Source organism: Dreissena polymorpha, chromosome 10, assembly GCF_020536995.1.
Source record: "Dreissena polymorpha isolate Duluth1 chromosome 10, UMN_Dpol_1.0, whole genome shotgun sequence".
Taxonomy (NCBI): Eukaryota; Metazoa; Mollusca; class Bivalvia; order Myida; family Dreissenidae; genus Dreissena; species Dreissena polymorpha.
In genome coordinates, this window is record NC_068364.1 from 23,253,879 (window position 1) to 23,281,144 (window position 27,266).

A 27,266-nucleotide genomic window follows, 5' to 3' on the forward strand; every position below is an offset into this window, starting at 1 on the left:
ACGCATTATTGTGCATTCTAAATCTGTACAATAATGTATTTAAACTCTGAAAATGTCTTACAGAGTGGTCAGATTCGGCACTCCTTCAAATACACCGTCGTCTATGGATTCGAGTTCGATTTTGGATAAATCCCTTTAACAAAAACAATATTAAATTAAGCAATGCACGATAACTCTTCAGCTATGGAATACTTAAACAAATATTTTAAATAAGCTTATAACAGTTTAACATTCGACGGAATATGTATTTATATAGAAAAGGCAATCAGGTTCCTTTATTCAAACACAAAATTAAGCAATAGACATTATTATTTTACAGTTTCAATGTTTCAATGATAAACAGCATTCTGCACAGAACGCGAAGTAAACCGCACTGTCTATTGTACATTCATAAGACAAAGAAACAACAATAAATAAATGTCTCCCATTTCGTCAAGAATACAGCGGACTGAGACATGTCTGCATGGATAGCTGGACGGCATTTATTTCAAGTGATATCATTTGTCGATTTTAACTCACAGATAACGTAGTTTTGTCAAGCCCCTGAACGTCGCCTGTGAAATGTTGCGTATTCGGTTGCCGTGAAGGTCCCTGAAATAACATCAAACATCATAAATATAAGATCTGGCACAAGTTATCATATCATACCATATTTAATTAATCGAGTACAGGAATTTTGTTTGTAAGCGAGCCTTTGGACTGAATATTTTGTCAAAGCTACGTGGCTCAGACCGATGTATATGAAGTCATAAAATACGTTACACAATACTAGCTCCTTATTTAGTTTTAATAAAACATGAGGAGCCACTTCCTTAGTTATTGTTTTCCGAGACATAATTTTTTTTATGATAATAAGTAAATAAAATAATGAAGTAATATCGTGTATGCAATATTTGTATGTCAAACATACATGGAGCATACATGGAAAATTATTTTCATTGTTAAGGGCTGCGGTTAGAATTATAATTGCGGTTCAAAACAGCCAGTTTTTTATTCGCTTAAAATGGGGAGTAAAAAAAACACTGGCTAATTGCTTGTATGTTAGCCGTAAAAAAGAGCTGAGGTTATTAATAAACACAACTATGTACAACTCTGTAAGAATAGTATTTGTATATTAAAGCTACAAACTAAATACTTTTAAAAGCTTGTCAATCCAGTTTTGAGAATGTAGTTATTATAACAGGTAGAACATGTAAGTTTGATTTTTGATTTGAAAAATGAAGGGGTTCACAGTTTATTAATCGGTTAAAATAAGGAAGACAAAACAAGTTTCAATGTTCGTATCCAGTTGCAAAGCAAGTTCTGGATATTGTATACGTTTGCCGCTAAATGGGACGTTAAGTTCAAGATGCTACACATACTGAGTGAAACTTTTACCACTTCAACATATTCGTTACCCACGTCAGCGCTATATTTTCCTTAAACAAATGGAATTGGTGTCGCGTATAAAGAAGACTATTTTTAAAAAATGTAATGAGATAAGCTTTGATATTCGCTTTCAATCAGAGACTTACACTAACCGATTCTGCTCTCCGGATAATACAAATATTAATTAGCAATTTTTTTTCTTTAATCATTTAACAAAATAACATTGTAAACAAGTATAATAGTATGATAAATACATTGATCTGAAAATGAAAAATGTGTATCAAAAACATGTTCAAAACTTTCGTTATCCAACACATACGAATTAATTACATATGTTTATGCTTTGTCGCGTGTACCATGGCATTAGGAAGTATTTAATATCCGGTTGTTAATTTGTCAAGTTCTCGACAAGTTTTAAGCAAAACTAATGTACTGTTGTGTGATCGCTACATGTGAAACATCAAATCTTTAGCGTATATACATCTGTTTGTATTTTTTCTTCTTGTGTTTACCCACAAATGTTATGCGATATATGAAGTATGACTGGTAGAAACTGTCGGCGTAAGTACAATTAATCGGAATGTACTTATATAAATCTTCTTTAAGAGTTGCAGTCTATGACAGTCAAGGAGACTATGAGATCGTCGTGATAAGCATGAAATGACTCGAAAGGGAAGTCTAGGAGTGTTCTGGTCTTCGTGAGAACGCATGAAAGGACTCGCAAGTACAGCTTGGGAGAAAGCCAAAAGGCAATACGGTTGCCCATACGACGTCATAAACGCAGCAGCTATGGGAAGTAGGACAGACGTGCTAGAGTCACCATGGTAAAGCCGAGAATCGTAACATTGACGTCCGGAGATTCTGGGTCGTTACATATGCGTTACAAATAAGATTATGGATTTTTAAAACCCTGCCATGTAATTGGTTATAGCGCCGTCGAATTACAAACGCCAATGTCATATTTGAGTCGAAGAAGACGTGCCAAATATGTAGTGAAGCCGCCATGACGTCCTTGAAGATTGACGCCTGACCGAAGGTCAATCTCAGAATTGACGTTGTGTAGACGCGCAGAACGAGGTGTTAACGTCGCTTTCACGCGAAGTAAACATAATACACGTGTCGTTTGCTATGGTTAAAAAAAAACATTTATGTCGTAAGCTGTAACAGAAATCGATCTTATGAGCAAAATATGGGCTCTTCACAAAAACGGACTGTTTTGTCGCAGTAAGGAGTCCGGTCAAGTGTAACGCGAGTAAAAGGCCATTTTATGTATGACAGAATAGTATAATCAACGAAATCGGTGAAAATAGGGGAAATATATAGTATTAATAATTTTAACATTGAGCTTCTTGTTTATCATTCAAATACAAGATTAAACTGCAATTTGATAAAATTCTTCTCACAATCAGTTTAAGTATAATGTTTTGATATTGTTTTGTATGAGTCATTTTTAGGAAATTAAGTTTCACTCAGTGTTAAAACAAGTTTTTATTACATCGATTTTGCAAAACAATTCACAGGTGTGTTATTCCGATATTAAACTTGATGTACTTTATTAATCTGCGAAATATTCAAGGCATTGCATATTACGTACACAAACAGTTTTGCCAAAAATATCTATTGATTGCATTTTTGCTGTAACTCTTTTCCGAAAATTATTGTTATGATTCACGCTATCATGATGGTAATAGTGATGGCAAACTAACATAAAAAGATCGAAAGGAAATGTCAACCATGTTTGTTGATAGCATTATTCGGTGTTGTTCAATAATTCAGTGTTGTTGCATTACGAAATCAATCACTTAAAGTGCCTTTAAACTTGTTGGTCGAATCTTACACCTCTGTCTTATTTTGAAAAAAATCCTTATAAACAACATTTGAGACTTTCTTCGAACGTTGTCCAATCACTTGGAGTCAATTAGTACATGTGTGATATATTGTGCAAAACGAGTTTATTGCAAAACGGGCTTTTATTTCTTCATTTACATCGCAATAAAACACTGCAACCTGTTTTTCAATTACATTATTGGATTTTTGGGTTAAATTCGCTTGATCATGAAAGATCACTGTTTATATACATTCTGTGTTTGTTTATCACATTTACTCATGGAATTGGTCTCTTTCAATGTCTGTTAATTTTAGGTCGAATCTGACATCTCTGTCTTATTATATGTATACAAACTCCATTTATACGACATTGGAATCTTTGTTTTCAGCGTATCAAATAAATTTGAATCAATGAGTACATGTGTAATGATTTTATTGCAAAGAGTTTAGTGCATAACGAGATATTATACAAAAATGCACATTGCAATAAAACACTGCAACCCGTTTTGCAATAAAATTATGCACTTCTCGGTATTCTTCACTTAATTCCCAAATTGGTGAACATCTCTTTATATAAACATTCAGCCTTGTTTTATCATATTTACGTTAGAGACGACTTTAACACTTTCTTTATACTGTTTCAAATCAATATGAAACAATTAGTATTAAATCTCGAAATGCATCATGTTCCATACATTTAATGTCTTAGCTCACAGTTTTGTCTATTTTTATAACAATTTTTGTTTAAATACAACACTTGAAACTCTGTTTTAACTCTTCTAATCCATTTTAATTAATAAGACACTGCAACCCGTTTTGCAATAAATTTATTGCAAAACGGGTTTATTGCAAATCGGGTTGTTGTAAAAAAAAACAAATTGAAATAAGACACTCCAACCCGTTTGGCAATAAAATTTATTGCAAAACTGGTTGTTAAAATGCTATAATCAGCCTCCTATGTCAATTCAGTACTAATTTTAAACAAAAACCTCGTTTTAGTCATATAATCAGTGGGAGGTCCTCATCGTTAAAGATATGTAATACCTCTTTCCCTGAGTCCCGTATTCCAATTATTATTACGCCTTAGACCCGCATGATGTTTAAGAAGCACAATAATCGATGGCGGCTGCTAATGTGTCCCTTTGTTTAACTTTAAGCATTACCTTACGTAATAGAATGTTAAAGTTGTATTGGTGCTGACAATATTGAAAGAAAGAACCGGACAAAAGGAGAATAAATAAAAAAACAGTGTTTGAATCTTATGGAATCGTTAAGTGCAAACTGTCTAATGTATAATTTCTATTTCGTTCGATTACGTACGAATACCGGTACATGTTACATTTAACAACTGAACGGTGATATGTCAATTGATTTAAGCTCTGAAAGAGTTATAACCAAGCACCTTTTATGAACCGTTTTGCGCTTAAAATAACTTTATATTATATTATCAATATTATTAATAAATGTGCCCTTTTAATAACTAATTAAACAACATATGTAAAGTTGTGGAAAGAGCTCTAAAGATCAAGCTAATGCTAACAAAATATTTACCTTCCAATGATATTATAACGCCACTAAAAATGTTTGACTTCAATCCTAACGTTTCATAAAAAAGGCAATTAGCATGCGTCTCTCCTATAAAAACTACTTGCAAGCGTTGAAACGTTCCGTTTCAGATCCTGGTTGTCTTCTACAATGAAACTCGAATACCATTACAGAAAAGCTTGTATATCTGTAACTATACGTGTTTGATTTACTGAGTCAAGAATATATATGGGTTTCAAAGCTTATTTTATTTGTTAGTGATTCAAGTTGGTGTTAGCCGTGAGCAGGGAAGAGGAACGCGCCACCCAGCTAGCGTAAGCTTGCGTGATCTGTAAAAGTACATGCAATAGTCGAAAAAAGTTTAATTTATTCCTCTTAAACACATCCAGTTCATTTCAACAGTCTTTCAAAAAATAGAAAAAAACGTACACAACAAAAACAAAAACGGTATTTATAAAATTCTTTTTTTATAATAATGTCATAGTTGTAACTTATGATATTTTAAATAATGGACTTTCATGAGCGTTTATTTTTCTATTAGTATAATGTAATGGTCTTGTAAAGAGTTTCAAATAATTGTATAATTGTTATAAGCATATTGTCTGCATCATTGAAAAGAAGTACTAAAGATAATCATTCTAAAACACTTTTAAAAGAACACCATTCGTGAAACCATTGGTTAAGGCATTATAAATCCTATACTCTGAACTTTATAACACTAATTAGTGTGAAATTCAGGACGAGGGTGTATTGTTCACCTTACTAATTGAATGCATATGTTCTGCAAAAATGTGGGGCTTTTTTTGTTAAATAGATATGAATACAATGTTGAAAATAAATGAATTGTTTTAATTACTTTAAGAAAAAATATATGTTCAAAAAAGATATTTATTGTGACACGATTATTGAAATGCATGTTATACGTGTACTCAAATCCAATGGTTTTAAACAATAGCAGACATGTACATTTGTATCATAATTGAATGGTACTAGATCTATTCATTTTCCCATAAGAGTAGCCAACAATAACTGTCCCATTACTCGACTATTCTTCGTCTATAATTTTATATATATTTATGTATTCAAATAATAAGATCTAAGGGAGAAAAATGCGCAAACAGATCACTCACGACTTATCTCCAAAATTAACAGCGGAGCGCCCTTCGTTTTCCGTTTACCGTTTTATCATTTCAAGAACGGTAAATGGAAGAAGGCACTGTGTTTCAATTTTTATATTGATTTTTGTATAATTAAAATTGAAACGAAATATGAATAGGGAAATAAGTTTTGTGTTTTGTTTTGTTATACGTACACCGTAAAATGATACAAAGAACTCGATTTTGGTTTTTGTTCTTTTGTTTTTGTTAAGGTTATAAGAAAATCGGAATATGAACTAATATACGTTGATTCTTGTTTTTCGTTGTGTCGAATGCAAAACGAAAAAGAAAAAGACGGTATATACACGAACCAGTTCAAAATGTTGCGCAATGTGCGCTTTTCCTGGTGTTCTTGTTGTTAATGATATAAAATCACATACGAGGATGAATAGCATATAAATGTTATGCATACTTAAAATGACCTGCATGAAAACATGGCATTTTTATTCGAACACAGGATCCTTTGCTTACAGAAGGGAACGTTGATAATTATACATCACATATCTGGATAGACAAATAAAATGAAAATAATCCAACATTGTTGTACCAAGAAACTATTAACATAAGTTCGAATACATTACTTTGTACGCCGAATCAAACAAGAAGATGTTGCATGCATTATTCGAGAACAAAACACATTTTGTATTATGATAGTGCTAATATATACTTAAAGCGACGAGTCAGGGCAAAACGGTTCTCAAAGGGTGGTATCGCAGGTTATTTTATAACGTTTTCTGTAGATTTCTTCCATGTTCATCATGTAATTTGAATGCTTAATCAACACTGTACTTATCACTTGAGATATAGATATATATATATAATATTTCCAAATATGGTTATTTAAGAAGGCAATTTTAAAAAGGCCAAAAACAGCATTCCATATACTTTATTATTGATTGCTTAACTTACTGCGTTCAATCAAGATTTTTAACTGGATCACGAAACACAATCCCAAGTGATGAGCACTTGCAAATAACATGAATAACATAGACATGTACAGTTAATGTCGAGAACATAGTTAATTAATGAATATATGCTATTATACATTTTGCAGTCAGTCGATTGCACAATATAAACCACACTTAAACTTCAAATTAGTTTGGTATTACATTTATTAGTATGTATTCCAAATTTATTTTTAACCGATTTTTTTAAGTTTGATTTTATCGAAAGCCGAAGGTTTATTGAAACTCTATCGAGTCCATTGTTGGTAGAACCAGTACACAGTGTCCTTTGGGGGAGGATACAAAAACGACCGCCTCCCTCCCCTCCCCAAATACAAAAGCGATCGAAACATTGGCCTAGGCGGACACCACATCCATTACATATTTAAAATTTAGAAATAAAAGATCCGACTTTCCTGTAAATTTTGTGATCGCAGACACAAGAAACACAGTCACGCGCTATCGTCAGAAGAAAACATTTTATGGAGTTTTATAAATCGCCAGCTTAAGTCACTGGTTTGATAGTCATTAACACAGTTGTAATCGCAGACAAAAGAAACATAGACACGCGCTATCGTCAGAAGAAAACATTTCATGGAGTTTTATAAATTGCCAGCTTAAGTAACTGGTTTGATAGTCAGTAACACAAATAATAAGGCTGTAACCATTATAATAATAGAAATATAAGCTCCATGACATAAATTGATTTCTTGTTGCAACTTAATTTAACATCGTTTAATATAGTAATCGAATTTCTGTATCTAATAATTTATTAAAATTGAACATCGAAACTATAAATTACCACAAGTGACAGGCAGAGGGTATCGTGCGTGGCATCCAACTTGCCACCCTGTGAAGTACAGCATTTAAATTTTGCCGTTTTTGTTTGATAAAATTGTTATTTAGTTCTGTGAAAGAGAAAATACCATTTTGATAACGACATACACCAAGTGAGCTTATTCTACGAATTATTTCTTTAACAGCTTCTCCGAAAAAAAGTTGACTTTTAGCATCAAACAGACAAACAATGGAATCCTAAATGACTGTATTATTTTGATAGGTCCTTTTGCACGAGATAGTTGAGTGGTGTTGTTTTCCAAGAACCCGCGCCGTATCATACGAGTGCAAAATAACCCCTCAGAATAACATATGCATGTAATATTCCATTTACAATATGCACACTATCACACTTAGAACTAATGTATACCTATCAAGTTGACGTAAGTTGAATCGTAAAAGTATCTAATTATTTTTACAGTAATATGAACGGGTTTATAACAAGTATGGATTACTTCATGTCTTTGATTTTATAATGGGTTGTATTACAAAATTTAAATGTGTGATGTTGAAGAATTCGGTATCATTTCCAAAATCCTGCATATTTAATGAGAGTTTTTGTTGAGATTTTCTCTTTATAGATATAATTTGTAGATCAGTACATGTATTGCTATGTAATTTAATAATTAAGCTTTCCCTAAAATTAAGAATTTTGTTATTTAGTTGGCTGTCGATTTCCTGTTTGATTTCCTCTCAAGGAATCTTTGTAAAAAAGTTTTAGACAACCGAATACAAATTATTTCTTATTGAAGAGTAGTAGTGGCGTATATACATCGTATTTCAATTTCGAAAAGGACGAATATAGTATGATATGAGTGTTAAATAAGAGAGCACATATATAATTGACAACGTGCACATGGTGTATTTCAATAAGCTCAACAGTAAAATTTAAACGGCACGTGAATGTATCATTAGATTCCTTGGTACTTAAAAATCTCGTGAAATCCTGCCTAATATATATTGTACAAAAAACGGAACAATAACGTTAAATATTATCATTACTAATGACCACGAAACGCAAAAAAAATGTAAGGTAAATATAAATCCGCCTGGTAGACAAAAATGTACACTAAAATATACGTACGTGTGCGTGTCAAAAACAAAGGACAATGAAACATGATAACTGAACGTTATTGAGTTATTAACCGCAATATTGTATAGATTGTTTGCAAATGAACAATTTAGAGGCACATGCAACTTGCAGTATGGTGGCTGTGCACGTATTCTACAAGAACGTGCAAGTCCGTTGGCCAGAGAAACCCTTCTTTGGGACGTTTTTCACTTAAAAAATACGCACTTTAGGACAAAAGAAAATTATTCAAACGTTAAATTGGTTAAATGGTCATGATCACGTTATCAAACACATTTGTTTAATTTGCACTTCAGTCCCCCTTACAATAAGAAATAAGGATCTGGTTCAAATCTAATAAGGAAAAGCATTTTATAATTATAACAGCTCTTTACCGCGTAACACAATGTACAAGATAATCAATACCTCTATTAAAGTATTAAATGTCAATATAATTGTTCTAAAATAGTTCTGCTTCAAGGTATTGTTGCGGCCGAACAAAACAAAAGTAACTAGTTCCTGTTTCAGATCGAATAAGCAACGGATATTTGAAATTGATAAATATTTGTATATACGAAAATGTACAACATGCCATTGAACATCCTTTTGCATGTTAGTACGCAATAAATGTATTTTCAAGTTATGTCTACGTATACGTTTATTCAGTTTCTTTGTGCAGCAAACCAAAAAGCTATTTCCCTATATTTGTCGTATTCCTTATTAAAGACCTATGTAAAACTAACATGCTCTAATTAAAAAAACATTCATAAAAATGTACCCGATAACTTTGAAAATCAATATTGTAATAATAAAATATTTAATCTAGAAATTCTACTTCTTATTTATTTATCAATTATTGTTAGATAATTGTTTCCCTGCATAAGGAACAAGGGAATTTATCCTTATTTGTCATTCAAGCCGTATAAGAATAAGAACTTTTCTAACTTGACCATACATTGTATACTAATCTTTCGCGAATCTTTTTATCACAGCGAAAATAATGTTTAGCAACTATTTTTAAGCTCGTATTCAAAATATTATTATGATTACTAAACACGCATTCGAAAAATCATTATTTTTACAAAATAGTTAAAATTGTTAATGCTAAAAAAAATAAAACTTTGCAACGAAACCTAATGAAGCTTAAATTTGTAGTAATTCATTGAATTCATGTCGTGTCGGATATGGGGGCTTTAGGCGTGACAAACACAACGCTCTGTTGGCATGGTTTGTAATCCCGTGAAAGTAATAGTAAGGTGGGCTGTATCCACGTCATGTATTTTAATGTGTACCTCAAACTGTGCCCCAATAAATCACGATCGTATGTAGAACTGCGCCCTCAATCGCATTCCTTCGTTTATTGGCGTCGCACTGAAGGGGGGCACTCGTATGTAATACGTTTCTTTTCGCTTATGGGAGGAGAAGTTAATTAACGGATAAATGTATATATTTTTGTTGTCAGAATATCTTGCATAGTGGTGATGTTTTGTGTAAATTAGTGTAAATAAGTACTGCATTTGTGCCTATTACATTTACTACAACGTTTATTTTGTGTATTAGTAAGTGTACGACGCCAATAATTCGTTTAATTAATAACTGATCACAGGGACTGGGTAATTATAAAAGATCACAGGGACTGGGCAAATACGCCAACCGGTGAAACTTTCTGAATTTGTATAAAAACAAAACATAATCAAAATATATGTATTTTGTGGTTTTTGTAACAATAGCGCAGACTTTTGCTGTTCGAGTTTTGGTTAACGCGTATTTTCTTTAATTTTACAAGACGACAGCGATTACACGGTTTATTGCTTTATTGATAACCGTTACACTACAGTCACTTATTAATATCTTAGTTAGAAGATGATTTTTAAAGCGGTTCCGAAGTGTAGTGGTTACACGCTCGCTTCACATGTGAGAGGCCCAAGGTTCGAGCCCCAGTAGAATCAAATTATTTTATTTGTGTTCTATGTTAACTTTTCGTTTTGATGTAGAGATTTTAGTTTAAATAAATATGCTTTTTTATTGTAACCATTTTTTGTTTTTTAGTGCATCTTTTATATATGTATATATAATTTATATTTATGTCAAGTCCTTTCTACATGCTCTTTTTATATTTTTAACAAATTGCTGATGTGTATTTTCCTCATGTAAACTTTTTGTTTTGATGTAGACATTTTATTTTAAATAAATATGCTGTTTTATTTGAATCATTTTTGTTTTTATTATGCCCATGAACTATATATGGCAGAGGTGGGTCGTAATAGCATATTCAAACAACTTTACTTCACAATGCCCTTCGTCACCAAGTAGGATTACGCATACAAATGCGTCTGAATTTATATGAAGCAGCTTTCTGGTTGATTTGCAACAAGTATATAAGGTCTTCCTAAACAACAAATGAGCCTGGCATTGCAAATCTTCATTACAGGTCCAGTGGCTGTATGCCAAAAGAGCTTATGTAATGGTGTGGTTTCTGCCTTTTGTATGTCTGTCCGTTAGACTTTTTCTTGTTTTTGCGATACAGTCCACAGTTTTCATCCGATTCTTTTCAAACTTGCACAATGTCAATGAGTAAACGGACCATATAATCCAGAAATATCTCTTTTTCAATTTAATAAAATAATATCTCCTTATATTTGAGAAAATTTTAAAATTCTGCTTGTTTACACAATAGGTCACATTTTTCATCTTATTCTTTCCAAACATGCAGTGTCTTTATATGAATGAGAACTCTAACCCTATTGGAATTGAGCATTATCCGACCATTAAGTCCATAGTTATCTTCCTTATAATTTGAGAAATTTTGAAATCCTTGTTCAAAGTCCAAAATTTTCATCCGATTCTTCCCAAATTTGCACAGGTTTTTTTTATCAATGAGGACCCAACCAAAACCCTATATGAGCAATATCGAGCCATAAGTCCAGAATTATATCTCTTTGAATTTAAAAATAAAAGTGAAAAACTGCTTGGTTAGGTGATTATGTCAATGTGAGCATTTTTACCTCATTTTTACCTCATTTAAAATGAGAAACATCGGGACAATAAGTCCAGATTTTTTTTTCTATTAAATTTGAGAAAATAAAGAATTTCCCCTTGTTTGAAAGATTTCACAACTTTAGTCTAAATCTTTCTTTCCAAACTTGTGTTTTTATATCAGTATTACTCGAACAATATTGAAAATGATGAATATCGGAGCAATAAATCTATTATGATCTCTTACTCTATTCGAAAGTATTGTGAAATGCAGCTTCTTTATGGAATTTACAGTGTTCATTCAAATATTTTTCAAACTTTTACAGTGTTTCATATCAATTAGTACTCAACCCCTATCGTAAATAAGAATAGAATCAGAATCATCTCCCCTTGAAGTTGAGAACAAGTATGAAATTACGCTTACAAGATAAAGCAGATTTTTTTAAAACGTACACAGTTCTGTTCCATTAATGAAAACTGCACACGGATGCCAGTAAAAAATAATAAACCAATGTAAATAAAATGAACTATGTAATATTTAGGGGTTACATCACAAAATCATAGATAATGGTTATGTGGGGTTATAACACAACATTATAGATGATGGTTATTTGGGGGTTATTACACAAAATCATAGATAATGGTAATACCAGTATCTTTTTCTATTTTTTATAAAATAATCGGCCAATATATTAATATTTACAGCAGAAACACCATCGTTCCATGTCACTTCATTGAGTGCATTTTGCACTTAAATTACCGACGTCCTTTGATGCTTTGCATCAATCGTTATCTTGTAATACAATGAAACAGACCAGTACAGTAATACCATATTTTATTTCGAACAGCTATCGAAAAATAAATATGGAATTAAACCAATAACTAGTCATTTATTCAAATAGAAACAAAAGCAATTCCCTTAAAACCGAAGATTGTATTACATGTTCTAGACTTGAAGTGTAGTTTTGTTCACAATACATTTATGTGTAAAATGAAGTACGAACATGAATCTTGCCAGAACAGATACGCCGATCTATATATATGCATAAATTGGTATTCTGAACTATCTTTAGATTTATTCTTTAAAGCTTTATTTAATGAAGTGTAATGCAATTCTGTAAGCAGTATTTAATATTTAAGAAATTTGTTCATCTAATCAAAAGTGTGTAACATGTATAAATAAAATGTGTTAATAACGCATTTTGTTATTGAAAACGACAGGCAGTGATGCCTGAACCGAAAAGAAAATTACAAACTCATTATTGTACATTCTTAATCTGTACAGTACTGTATTTAAACTCTGAAAATGTCTTACAGATAGGTCAGATTCGGCACTTCTTCAAATACACCGTCGTCTATGGATTCGATTCCGTTGTACCATAAAAACCTTTAACAAAAACAACGGTAAATTAAGCAATGCACGATAACTCTTAAGCTATGGAATACTTAAACAAATATTTTAAATAAACTAATAATTTTTTGACATTCGACGGCATATGTATTTAAATAGAAATGGCAATCAGATTCCTTTATTCAAACACAAACTTGAGCAATAAACAAGATAATTTCACAGTTTCATTGATAAACAGCATTCTGCACTGAACGCGAAGAAAACCGCAATGCCTAGTGTACATTCTTAAGACAAATAATAAACAATAGAGAAATGTCTCCCATTTCGTCAAGAAGACAGCAGATTGAAGCATGTATACATGCATACCTTGACGGCATTTATTTCACCAGAAATTATTTGTCGATTTTAACTCACAGAGTTAGTAGTTTTGTCAAGCCCCTGAACGTCGCCTGGGAAATGTTGCGTAATTGGTTGATTCGAAGGTTCCTGAAATAACATCATACATCATAAAAAATTGCACAACGTAAAAGAAGCGTATGTCAATGCATTTCAAATGTTCTTGGTGAGGAATTAAAACAAACACCGTAGCTAGTTGTGGTTAAGGTACCTGAAGTAAAGACACACAGCGTCAAGTGATTAATTATTCAAGTCATATAGGAACACATATTTCGTATGTTCCCGGTATGGATTCATGGCAATACAGGCAATAGATGAAATCAAGATAAAATTGAATGGACAAGTCTAGTGTTAAACCATTAAAATGATATCCAGCGAGATTCTACTTAATAATATGTATTCCTGTCAGCTGCTAGCTATGCGAAAATCAATGCATTCATATATGTATATGTTATCAATTATAATAGGGTTTGTGTATTAATAAAATAATTTTATAAAACCAAATGTGTTTATTGTACCATACATCATTCGTTTATATCACATAGGATTGGGAGGATATTTTCCTTCGAGTTTACACCTTAAAACTAAAACAACCTTGAACTCTCATATCTTTAATATGGTACTCGCGTTAACAATTACAACATGTCCTCAAAGTATATATCACTGTTTGGATCTTTATTTTTAAATCTAATTTAAGTTCAAAATGAACTTCCCCTTTTTCCAAGCTGGAAATTTTTGTTTTTCTTTAATGCATTCCAATTTGAACAAAGCTAGTGACTTATTTTTGCGATACATTCTAATGTTTTATAAGCGCAAAAAGAAGGATCAAATGTCGTATTTCATTGAAATCATATTACGATATTACTTGTTCTTGTCAAAATTACATTTACTTAATCATTTTATATATAAAACATTCATAGTATTATGCCTGACATAATTGAAAATGTAGCTGATTATCTTATACATGTTTTGTATTTCAATAGCATCACGATGTAAAAGAAATACTATATTGTCCATATAGTGTGTTTTTTTTTTAAATAAGAGAAAACCCTTTTGTTTTAAATAAGAGCACATCTGTTAGATATTAATTTAAATTTTATAATTATTTGTATATTTATTGTTGAACTATAAAAAAAATTGAAATCATAACTACATGTTAATGCAAGGTACATTTTAATACATAAATAGTTTTAGAACATGTAAATCATGCAGGCCCCATGTTAAGCCACGAAAAGGAAATACTACTAAAAACAAAACGAAATGGAAATATGAAGGAATAAAACTTTCGACATCATTGGTATATGAACAATTCCTTTCACAGTTTGGTTAATATATAAAGATATTATTAAAGTTAACAAAATGCCAGTCCCATGTTTGTGCTTGAATAGAATGATTGTCATAGTTATGGGATGTAGCATGAATAATTAACAGTAATTGTTAAAGTACAAAAGTAACTAGTTCTTTATTCGGCTTGAATACGCAGATGGGATTTATTTCCCTGCTAATAAGTAAACCTTAGTAAGCATGTGTTCGAATAATAGTGTCACATCAGCACTACATTTACAATGATTGTCAGAGTTATGGGATGTAGCTTGAATAATCTACAGTACAAGCCAGTTCTTTATTCGGCTTGAATAAGCAGATGGGATTTGTTTTTATTATTAATAAGTAATCCTTTATAAGCATATGTTTGAATAAATAGTGTCACATCAGGACTACATATAAAATGAGTGTCAAAGCTATGTGGCTCAGATCGATGTATATGAAGTCAAAAGGTACATGCAAGTAAGACAAGACTAGCTCATTATTTAGTTTTAATAAAACATAAGGAGCCTCTTCCTTAGTTATTATTTTCCAGCAATATGTGTATATCAAACATACACGAAAATAAATGGACAATTATTCTTGTGGTTCAGAAGAGCCAGTTCATTATTCTCTTAACAACGGGAGTAAAAAACACTGGCGAATTGCTTGTATTTCAGTCGTTAAAAAGAGCTGGGATTATTAATAAATACAACTATGTAAAAATCTGTTAGAATAATATTTGTATATTAAAACTACATACTATATACTTTTTAAAGCTTGGTAATCCAGTTTTGAGAATGTAGTTATTATAACAGGTAGTTCGATTTTCGGTTTAAAAGGAAGGGGTTCGCAGTTAATTATTCGGTTCAAATAAGGAGGAAGAAACAAGTTTCAATTTTTGTATCCAATTGCATAACAATTTTTGGATAGTGTATACGTTTGCTGCTAAATGTGACTTATATTTCAAGTTGCTACATATATTGAGTAAATTGTACACCACTTAAAGATAATCGTTACCCACGTAAGCGCTATATTTTCCTTAGTCATATGGATTGGATGTCGCGTATAAAGAAGGCTATTTTTAAAAATGTGATGTGATAAACTTTGATATTCGTATTCAAACAGAGACACATACTTACAGACTCTGCTCTCCGGATAATACAACGATTAATTAGCAATTTTTCAAAATCATTTTACCATAAACATTGTTAATCAGTATTAAAGTATGATAAATACATTGATCTGAAAATGAAAATGTGTATCAAAACATCTTGAAAACTTTCGTTATCCAGGACATACGAATTAATTAAATATACTTATTCTATGTCGCGTGTACCATGACATAATGACCGATGGTTAAAAAGTTATCGACAAGTTTTAAGCAAAACTAATGTGCTGTTGTGTGTTTGCTACGTGCTGTGTATCTGTTTTTATTTTTCTTCTTTTTTACTCACAAATGTTATGCGATAGATGAATTATAATATGTTTGAAACTGTTGGCTTAAGTGAAATTTATCAAAATTTACTTATCAAAATCTTCTTTAGTTTCAGTCTATGACAGTCTAGGAGACTGTGAGGTCGTCGTGATAAACATGAACTGAATCGCAAGGAAAGTCTAGTAGAATTATGGTCTTCGTGAGAACGCAATTAAGAACTCGCAAGGACAGCTTAGGAGATTTTGATGTCGTCGTTAGAGTGCATGAACATGCGTCCTTACAGTAAGAAGGCCATGAGCGGCAAAGTTGACGCCAAGATATGGCCTTCTTTTCGCCACTTTGCCAAAACGCCGTATGGTTGCCCATACGACGTCCAACACGCAGCAGCTATGGGACGTAGAACAGACGTACTAGAGTCACCATGGCAAGCCGAGAATCGTTGCATTGACGTCCGGAGATTCTGGGTCGTTACATCTGCGTTACCAGTAAGCATATGGATTTTAAAAACCCTGTCACGTTATTGGTTATATAAACGCCAATGTCCTATTGAGTCAAAAAACACGTGCCAAAAATGGAGTGAGGCCGCCATGACATCCTTGAAGATTGACGCCTGACCGTTGGTCAATTACAGAATAAACGTTGTGTAGACGCTCTTAACGAGGTGTTAACGCCGCTTTTACGCGAAGTAAACATAATACAGGTGTCGGTTGCTATGGTTGAAATAACATTTATGTGACAAAAAGTCAAAGATGAGCTTCAGAGAATGGAGTCACTAGGCATTATTACACGATACATTGAACCAACTGAATGCGCGAACGCGTTCATAACAGTGACATAAATTTCTGGTGATGTAAGAATATACATCGACTCGCGACATCAGAATGAAGCAATATTAAGAGGACATTATCCGATGAAAACAGTTTAGGATATAGTTTCAGAGATGCCTTACGCGAAGGTATTTAGCACTCTTGATGCAACAAGTGGGTTCCCGACTTCAACGAAACTAAATGAACAACGTTTTAAACACCATTTGGGATATACACATTTTTTAAAGGTCCGTTTGGAATTAAGTCCATTCAGGAAATGTATTAGCGTGTTATGACAGTGATGATACAGGATCTAGAAGGAACGCAGATGATGACATCATAGTCTTGGGAGAAAACATCCAAGAACATGAAAACAGACTAAAGCGAGTATTAGACAGAATGCTGATTTTAAGTAAATGCAGGTTCAGGAATGAAGTAGCCCATTATGTGGGTCATAACATCAGCCAAAAGGGACTTAATGCAGAGCTTGAAAAGGTCAAAACTTCTCAAGACATGGATAGACATAAAAAAATAAGAAAGAAGTACCTACATGTCTAAGCTTCATCACATACCTGCAGAAATGTTTGCCAAATATGTCAGAGATAAGCGCGCCAAATCGAAAATTGTTGGAAAAAGACTGGCAGTTAGAAACAGGAAGAAAGCTTTGAACAAAATAAGTAAATGACATCGACAACACATGTTTAAATTTTTTGCAATCCAAGTTAGGGTCTAACGTTGAATGTAGATGCTAGTTAATTTTGACTTGCAACATTCTTTTTGCAAAACGAAAAATAAACTGCATATGCATCCCGCGCATTGAATCCAACAAAGTAGAGATCATTTCAAATTGAAAAAGGGACTCGTGCAATGGTGTTTTGATGAACGAAATTTACCATTAGTTCTATGACGCGAGTTTACAGTAGAGACTGATCACAAGCCATATGAGAGTATTTTCCGTTTATCGACAGTGGAGACTCTATTTCTCTTGCAATAACACAAGTATGACTTCAATGTGAAATATAAATCTGGTAAAACTATGTTTGAGCCAAGAAATAAATTACTAGATACGGAGGATAAAATATTACATATTGATATAAATCAATTACAGTTGAATGCTCACTAACCTATGTCTGAGGAAAAATGTAGGGCGTTGTAAAAGAAGCTTCTGAAGAAGATAAGGACATGCAATCTATCAAACCCTTGTTTGAGAAAAGATCGTCAGAAAAGAAGTACCAGACTCCATTAAACGCTCAGACACAATATCACATATATATGTTGATGGAATTGAATTCAAAGCGTTAAAGGTAATAATGCCCAAACGGCTACACTGAGAAATGTTGCACATTGTGGTCGAACACATCAATATATAGTAGCATGAGAAAAGAGAGCATGCGAATTTATCTTCTGGTACGGATTGATGAAAGACGTAGAAAATAAAGTAGATAAATCTACAAATTATGCAAATTATGCAATGAACACTAGCAAAATGAATCATAAAGAGCCAATGCTGCCCAGTGAAATTTCCTGATAGGCCGTCATCCAAGATCGGTGCAGATTTGTTTTAATACCAAGGCAGACATTTTTTGTTGACTGGACAATTATTCAAAATAACCAGCAATTGAAAAGCTGGATTGTTTAAATTCAGGAATATTACGCGATTTTGCTGCATTGATCAACTTGTTACTGATAATTTACCGCAGTTTGATTGTAATTAATTTAAAAAATTACAGCAGAGTGCCATTTCAAACACAAAATATCGAGACCACGTTATAGTCAAAGTATGGGGCAAACTGAAAGATATATTCAAACAATCAAGCAAATTCTTAAGAAAAGTGAAGATCCAAACAAGGTGTTATAAGTAAGTCACCAGCTCAGCTGCATGTAGGTCGTATGCTAAATCTAGTAAACCGGTTAGAGCAGAACTGTTGAAAGAAATACCCAATAGCAAGGACACAGTGGAAAATCTGATCTCAATATAAAGAAGTGAAACTCCAGCTGCTGGAGCAGTATTGAATTTTCATTAAAAACAATTAGTTGGTCCTTTATTTAAGGCAAGTGACCGATTGCCCAGACAGTACAAAACAGCACAATACAGCACAATACAAACCAACATAAACACAAAATATGAATAAAGCTGGGGTCACCGCCTTGGAACGGTCAATGCAAAGCATTGGGCAAAACATATCAGAATTTTACTAGATACGCACAGTAGTAGGCCTCACAAAGAGCTGAATGAAAATCAAAACGTAATGAACCATCATGGAAATGACTTTATTTCTGGAAAGGTGGAGAAAAACACGCAACACATCGATCATAATTATGTGGTCGAAACTAAGAAAGCACAAAATTTGCTCAGAAACCCTTGTTGATTGAAAGCAACATAGGCTAATTTTCAGCCAAACATATCACCAGATTGGAAAATCAGATCCAGTCAGACTGAAAATGACTCATCTAAGGCTGAACCAGAGGTACAGAATCCGACATCTGGTCACGAAGCTCGTACATAAAATAGGAAGACGACTACGGAATCTTCACCGCATTAAACTCGTTCTGGTAGACATGTGAAGATGCCAGCGACGTTCAACCTTTATTAGTGTAATTCAATCACAGAAGTGTATGTGTAAATACATTCAATTTAATATAAATCATTGTAATGAGACAGTTGAAATAGTTAGATCAAAGTCAGTTACATTAGTGTATTTAAATTCATTTAATCGAAGTTATTGAAGACCAGTGTAATGTCAGTAAATTGTTTAAAGTACATTATAGAGCTCACTAAAGAGTAATGAAGAAGAGTTTATTCAGGAATGAGAAGAAGAAAGGAGGAAAGACAATGCCATGAGCAGACGATAAAAATGAAATATGTTTCAAGAGTTATGGTCATTTTAAGTTAAAATTGTCACACACTTTGTGTTAGATATACTTAGTTACTTATTCAATTTATAAGTTAAAATGAGCAAATGTATACATAGTTGGTGAGATTGACTTTAAAATATTAAGTCCACAGTAAAAGTGAACATTCGTATGAAAGGCTGTATGTTTTAGTAAGAACAGTCTTATGGCTATGTACTATACTTTCCAAACCTTTGGAAACAATGTATCATTTCTTGAGTCTCTGAAAAAGAGGGATGTTATATATGTTAAATTGAAATGTATCTGGTTACCCGTCTATATAGTGCTGAACAAGATTTATGTCCCTTGGATACTCTTCTGAATAAAGATATATATAGCTCAACATGTCTTTGTTCAATACTTTACATACCATTATCAAAGTTGTTTCATTTTAAGTTTATTTGTTTCGTATAGCACTGGAGTTCAGCGGAAATTTCGTATTGTATAAAAATGTAACGTCATCAAAATAGTCCTCATAAAACACATTAACAAAAACCATATCATAACATAATCACCAGCATCATCATCTATGTTTTTGCACAGCATCACACTATCAAATATCGCGATAACTTGATTATTTCGCATACTTCTGGCATTTAACTAAGGGACACTTAATAAACTCTAAATGCAAGTACTATATCAATAACAAGAGGGCCAATATGGCATCTAGTTTGCTCACCTTTTTTTACAATGCCGTGTTCATTGCTTAGTTGAAAATTCAGTACTCTAGAGCATTAAAGATTGGTTCTCGTCTGTTTTATTTTGGCAATGTGAGCATATGATTAATTCTGATTGAGTACTGCCCATTTGCATGGTTTTTTTGCAATGCAATCATGTGCAAGTAATGATATTTCCACATGTGTTTACAAGGTTTTCGTAAGATTTGGACCTCGTGATCAAGATTTTGACTCCACATTACCCAATGTCAAACTTTGCCTAGATATCATCAAGAAAAGCATCCTGGTCAAGTATCATCATTATTGGACCAAAACTATGGCCTCTATTGTGTTAACAAGGTTTTTGTAAGACTAGACACCATGACCTAGATTTTGTCACCAAATTATGAGTGTTTAATAGGTTTTTGTAAGATTTGACCTGGTGACCAATATTTTGACCCCACATGAACAAACGTCAAACTTTGCTTATACAAATAAATATAATGACCAAGATTCATACAATTTTAAATACAATTGTGACTTCTAGAGTATTTACTGGGACTTTGTATAATAAAATGAACATTTGATAAACTAAGGGCAATAATTCTGGTATTAACTATTTGATTTTACTCATTATCAAACTGGAATGAGATCTTGTAGCCATATAGCTTCTCAGCAACTTTGAAAAGAATGCTTGAGAATTGTGAATGCTAGAGTGTTTACAAACCAAATGTGGACGGACGAACGGACGACGGACAAAGACCGATCCTAAAACCTCACCTGAGCAATCAAATGAGCTAAAAAGTGTGTGTTTTTTTTTATCTGAGCCATTTTCCAACTTGTCCGAGATATCAATAACACCAATGTCTTGACTAAGTTTCACGATGATTAGGCAAAAAAAAATTGACTTCTAGAGTGTTCACAAGGTTTCTCTAGAGTCATATAAGGAAAAAGGCCCCACCCCCTGGCGGCCATGTTTTAAGACCGATCGGGTCCATTTTCGAACACATCTGAATATAAATAAAACCAATGTTTTCACTAAGTTTCATGATGATTGGGCAAACAAATGTGACTTCTAGAGTGTTCACAAGCTTTTTTAAAATATATTTATATAATTAAAAAGCGCCCACCTCCCGGCAGCCATGTTTTTCAACGGACTGAAACCATTTTCAAACTCAACTCTCGTATCTAGGAAACACATGTTTTGACCAAAGTTCATTAAAATTAGGCCAAAAATGTGACTTCTAGAGAGTTAACATGTGTTCACTATATACATATAGACAAAAATGCCCCGCCCACTGGCGGCCATGTTTATTCACCGATCTGGACCATTTTCGAACTCTTCCCGAAATATTAATAAATCCAATGTTTTGACAAAGTTTCAGGATGATTGAGAAAAAAAGTGACTTCTTGACTGTTCACAAGCATTTTTTTTACTATGTAAATATAAGGAAAATTGCCCCGTCCACCTGGCAGCCATGTTTTTCAACGGGCCGGAATCATTTTCAAACTGAATTCGCGTATATAGGAAACAAATGTTCTTACTAAATTTCATTAAGATAGGACCAAATATGTGACTTCTAGAGTGTTCACATGTATTCGCTATAAACATATATAGAATACTGCCCCGCCCCCTGGTCGCCATGTGTTTTCACCGATCTGGACCATTTTCGAACTCGTCCGAGATATCAATAAAGCCAATGTTTTGACCAAGTTTCATGATGATTGGGCAATCATTTTGACTTCTAAAGTGTTCACGAGGTTTCTCTGAAAACTGCCCCGCCCACTGGCGGCCATGTTTTTCAACGTACCAGAACCACTTTTGTACTCAACCAACATATCATTTAAACACTTATTTTGACAAAGTTATGTGAAGATCGAGCATGACATGTGACTTCTACAGGGTTTACAAGATTGTTTCTTGTTTTGACCTATGGACCCAATTTTGGACCCAGCATGACCCAGTTTCGAACTCGATCGATAAGAAAAATCTTTTGACCAAGTTTCATGAAGATCGGACAAGAAATGTGGCCTCTATAGTGTTTACAAACAAATGTGGATGGACGACGGACGGACGGACGACGGACAAAGGCCGATTACAAAAGCTCACTTGAGCAATCAGGTGAGCTAAAAACACATTTAAAAATACAAAAAAAAAAATTTAGCTAAAATCTTACTGCTATTTATCTTACAGTACATAACTGCTTGCAGTTTATTCAGACTAACCTTTAGTCTTTTACAAATTACATTTACTGAACAGAAGCGCTATTTAGTTCAAATATCGTTTGTTGTTTAGTAATAAATTATCACGGTAAATACAATCAGGAAGATAGTATTTTACATCATTAAACAAATTAATATTACGGTATGTATATATACATATTTAATGATTTGCAAACATATTACATAAAATGATTTAGTTTTCAGCAAGACGCGCTGCAAAAACACATTTAAAACAAGTTGCACTGACGAAATGTCCTTATTTTGTTAAATAAAGTATTGTAGGAAAGTACTTTTATTTAAACCAATTGATTATTGTTAAACTGCTCGTATAAGTTCACACTGAAACAAAGTATGGTTGTTAGTTCTCATAAGCCAACATATTTTATAGGGAAAACAATTTATTCTAATTATTATTAAAATGACTAACGATTGAGTCCTTAGGTCACCATATACTTCCACTTGTGTAGTCAGTAAAGATAAATGTAAAACAAATGCACCCAAACATCTAGGTGCGCAAGTTCACGTGATTTTTCATTTGAGTAAATGATGTGCATGATTCAAGCGGACATACGTTTAAGTAAGTTGCGTCGCAGGTTCAAATTAAAAAAAAATATTTAAAAGGCTTTAAATCTTCGAGTATGTGTAAACATTATTCAAAATATCCAGGAACACAGGTTCAATTGCTCGTAATAAGTGCCACCACTCTCAAGTGGTGGGTTACTTTACCATCCAGTTTATTCCCCATGTTAAATTGGAAAAAATAATATCGGGAAATGAAAATTGTTATAAAAATATTATTAACAAGAAAATATTCATATATAATATGTATACAACTAAATCAAGTTAATCGAGGCATATATGCAATGAAATACAACTTTTTCTAAGAAGATGTTATCCCGATTTGAAATTGTTTTCCATCAAAATCTTTTAAACGATAATTGACACAGGTAAATCGATACTGCTTAAAATGATTAACTATAAATAAAAAGCCTACTTGACAAAATTAAACATCTATCGGCAGGTGTTACATGCATTAAGTGGGGGAAATATCCTATAATACAATCATGAAATCGCCATGAAAAATAACAACCCGATGAAAAAAGGTAAAAATCAAATTGAAATTTTGCACACAACTTCCTTAATTAAAAACACAGTTATTTTTAAGCGAAGATAATCAGGTTCTGTTCACAAAAAGTATATATCAAATAGGTGTCTTCGTATATAGGCATATTAAAAAGATACTTCAAAAAATAAAGATAAAAGGATACTTTACTCGGCAAAACTTCGGTTTCGCAGGTAAAATGTCATGTTATCATGCATGTTGTATTTCAGACCAATATACAGTAATGAGAATTACATACTGTGATGCAACAGTTCTTAAAAAAAAATAGAAAATTACGAAATATTTACTTCACATTGTTTTTTATTTACTTTGTAAGATCTATGAAAATGTCTTACAGTTCCGTTAGATTTGGCCAATCTTTAAACGCATCGTCGGGTAGTGATGCGAGCATATTGTTGGATAAATCCCTGGAAAACAAACACAATAAAAAGAAATAATAAACCATGATTATAATTCTACGAAACAATTCTTTTTTTAATAAGCAAAACATGTGTTAGCATTCATTTGCCTGTATATAGGAAAGACAATAGTCAAACCACACGTAGAAACAACAAGAATATTGCAGTACTTTTCCCATAAAGGTGGAAATGAGGAAATCCTCGCTGTCGAGAGGGGGCTCAAAAGACAAAGAAAAACAGCAGAGAAAGTTTTTCATTCAAATCTCGCACACCACATACAGATATGTTACACATGGACAGTACTCATAGTGGACACAATATTCTGAACGCTTACGGAATAATAGCAACACGCAACACAATTAAACATAATGCTTATGCTTAAGATGAAGATGATGGTGATGAAGATGATGATGATAATTAATATGGAGAAGGAGAAACAGAAGGAGAAGATGATGATTATGAAGAAGAACAGAATGATGATTATTTTACTGATAATTACATTTGTATGATGATGATGATGATGATGACGATGATGATGATGATGATAATGACGATGACGATGATGATGATGATAATGATGATGATGATGATGATGATGATGATGATGATGATGATGATGATGATGATGATGATGATGATGATGATGATGATGATGATGATGATGATGATGATGATGATGATGATGATGATGATGATGATGATGATGATGATGATGATGATGATGATGATGATGATGATGATGATGACTATGACGATGACGATGACGATGACGATGATGATGATGCTGCTGATGATGATGATGATGATGATGGTGGTGGTGGTGGTGGTGGTGATGATGATGATGATGATGATGATGATGATGATGATGATGATGATGATGATGATGATGATGATGATGATGATGATGGTGATGGTGATGGTGATGGTGATGATGATGATGATGATGATGATGATGATGATGATGATGATGATGATGATGATGATGATGATGGGGAAGGAGGTCGTTTTACAGAAAGTCATACAGACAGGCAGGTAGACAGCCACACAGACATAAAGACAGACATAAAGACATACAAACAGACAGACAAACAGACAGACACAAACACACGCACACATAGACAGTCAGGCAGACAGAAAGTTAGACAGATTGACAGACAGACAGAAAGTAAGACAGATAGACAGACATTCGGTCGGAAATACAGACAAACAGAAAGACTTATAAAACACACAGCTGATACATTGTTTCGGTACCTACAAGAGGGTAGCGTCCGGTAGGGAAAGGGGTATGGTCGACAGTTGCTGTCCAATGCATCTTACGGCAGTTCCGGTGCAAGTACAATTCGCTGGACACTGGCCCCACGAGATACCAGTGCACAGCGCAATAATCACCGCCAACACGAACGCTTTGCACGTGGACATTGTAGTATGTGGTGTTATCTATAAACAATCAGTTTTGCGAGATTTAGATATTATTACTATTTTAAACTATGCAAATGATCAAAATAAAGAGAACTTAAACTGTCAATTGCAGAAACTTTCAATAACTGTTTAAGGTATTATTGTCAGCCTATTCACACTTTTTTCACTCTCGTTGAAACATTTTGAATTCTAAAAAAAATGAACATATATGGCAAATATCTTAGCACTTATATGTGTTATTCCCAATAGATTGTCACAGTAGCTAGCAACAGGGTATTTTGAGTCACTAAAGGAATAATCGTTCGCGTGTAAACACCGTATTTATTTATCGGATACATGATCATAGTTATAAATACCCTAGTTATTTTATGTAAGTATCCAGAATCGTCCGAGTTGGAGCAGAACAATCGTCGGACTGAGTGGAAAGACGAAAAACAGCAACGACAGCAGAAGGACAATCGAAAACTTCAAATAGTTTTGACTATGGCAAGTTATAATGCTTAATTTTTTGACAAGACGATATAAATACATCGTTGGACATTAAGAAATACTTTTGTTTTTCTCAGGTGTACGGCATTTACTCCAAAATAGTAAGTAGTTCTGGCAAGAAGACACAGGATATTTCCAAACATATTGTTTACAAACAAGTTTGTTGTGCTGACAATGTAGAGGGGATTTGTTGGCAATTTCAATGCCCATTCATGAGCAAAGAGGACTATCCCAAAGCGATTTTTGGAACTGATCGTTATTTAAGGGAGTGCATTTCCTATAGTAACGACAAATTCCAAAAAATATTTAAGAACTACCTTTATCGGCAGCATTAGGTTTACTCTACTCCTTTAAGCGTTGAATGTAAAGAAAAAATAGGAACGTTCACAATTTCATTAACAATTAAAAGAACAACATTGAGTGGAAAACTAATCTTGAACCACTCCAACTTATGGCATTACTTTTGTTTCGGTTAATCCGTGTTTAGACCGTCGTTGTTCGAATAATCATTATATGAAAGTGTTTTTGTATCAATGAAAATGTTAGAAATATGCATTCCAGTACAATTTGCGGGCACTGGGCCAAGTCATTGTTGCGAACTACATTTCTCTACTTGGATTATGATGACAAGATTGCAATCGATGTTGGAAATCAGTATCCTCTTAATACAATAAATTCGTTAATTGAATATGGCATTAAGACTTTCGTATTTTTTATTCATCAATTCTGGATTAAAGAAGAAATTTTACCCGTTCAACCTCGCATTCGAGCTTTAACGATAAAGTATGGTCAAGATAATTGATATGTTTAATTAAATATTCTATGCAGAGATAAGTCTTATCGGAAAACCACTCGTAAAAATTATTAAGCGTTTTTTTTTGGTGACTAAAAGTTGAGGATAAAAATAATATTGATAAATTAATTCCAATAAATATTGGGCTAAAATCATATGAAAAGTATCGATACTATTGAAAGAACGACTTCTATATGAGTTAGGTCGTTTTGAAGATCTAATTAAACGTATGTATAAGTTCTTAAAAAATAATGCAT

General features: G+C 33.0%; 1 protein-coding gene across 1 annotated transcript; it reads right to left on the minus strand.

Annotated features, from left to right (window-relative positions):
• Positions 1 to 383: 383 nt before the first annotated feature.
• LOC127848659 (leucine-rich repeat-containing protein 3-like) lies at positions 384 to 25,741 on the minus strand. The gene is made up of 3 exons (XM_052381242.1): positions 25,564 to 25,741; positions 24,246 to 24,317; positions 384 to 591 (listed from the first exon to the last, which is right to left on the minus strand). The coding sequence occupies exons 1-3, from the start codon at positions 25,725 to 25,727 to the stop codon at positions 516 to 518; spliced, it is 312 nt and encodes a 103-aa protein (XP_052237202.1). The 5' UTR covers positions 25,728 to 25,741; the 3' UTR covers positions 384 to 515.
• Between the last annotated feature and the right edge of the window lie 1,525 nt (positions 25,742 to 27,266).

Excerpts from the sequence above, each read along its gene's own strand:
- LOC127848659 (XM_052381242.1), bottom strand. The coding sequence starts at position 25,727 with ATGTCCACGTGCAAAGCGTTCGTGTTGGCGGTGATTATTGCGCTGTGC. Across the intron at positions 24,318-25,563 it reads CTACCGGACGCTACCCTCTT|GGATTTATCCAACAATATGC; the intron begins GTAGGTACCGAA and ends TTTGTTTTCCAG. Across the intron at positions 592-24,245 it reads TGGCCAAATCTAACGGAACT|GGACCTTCACGGCAACCGAA; the intron begins GTAAGACATTTT and ends ATGTTATTTCAG.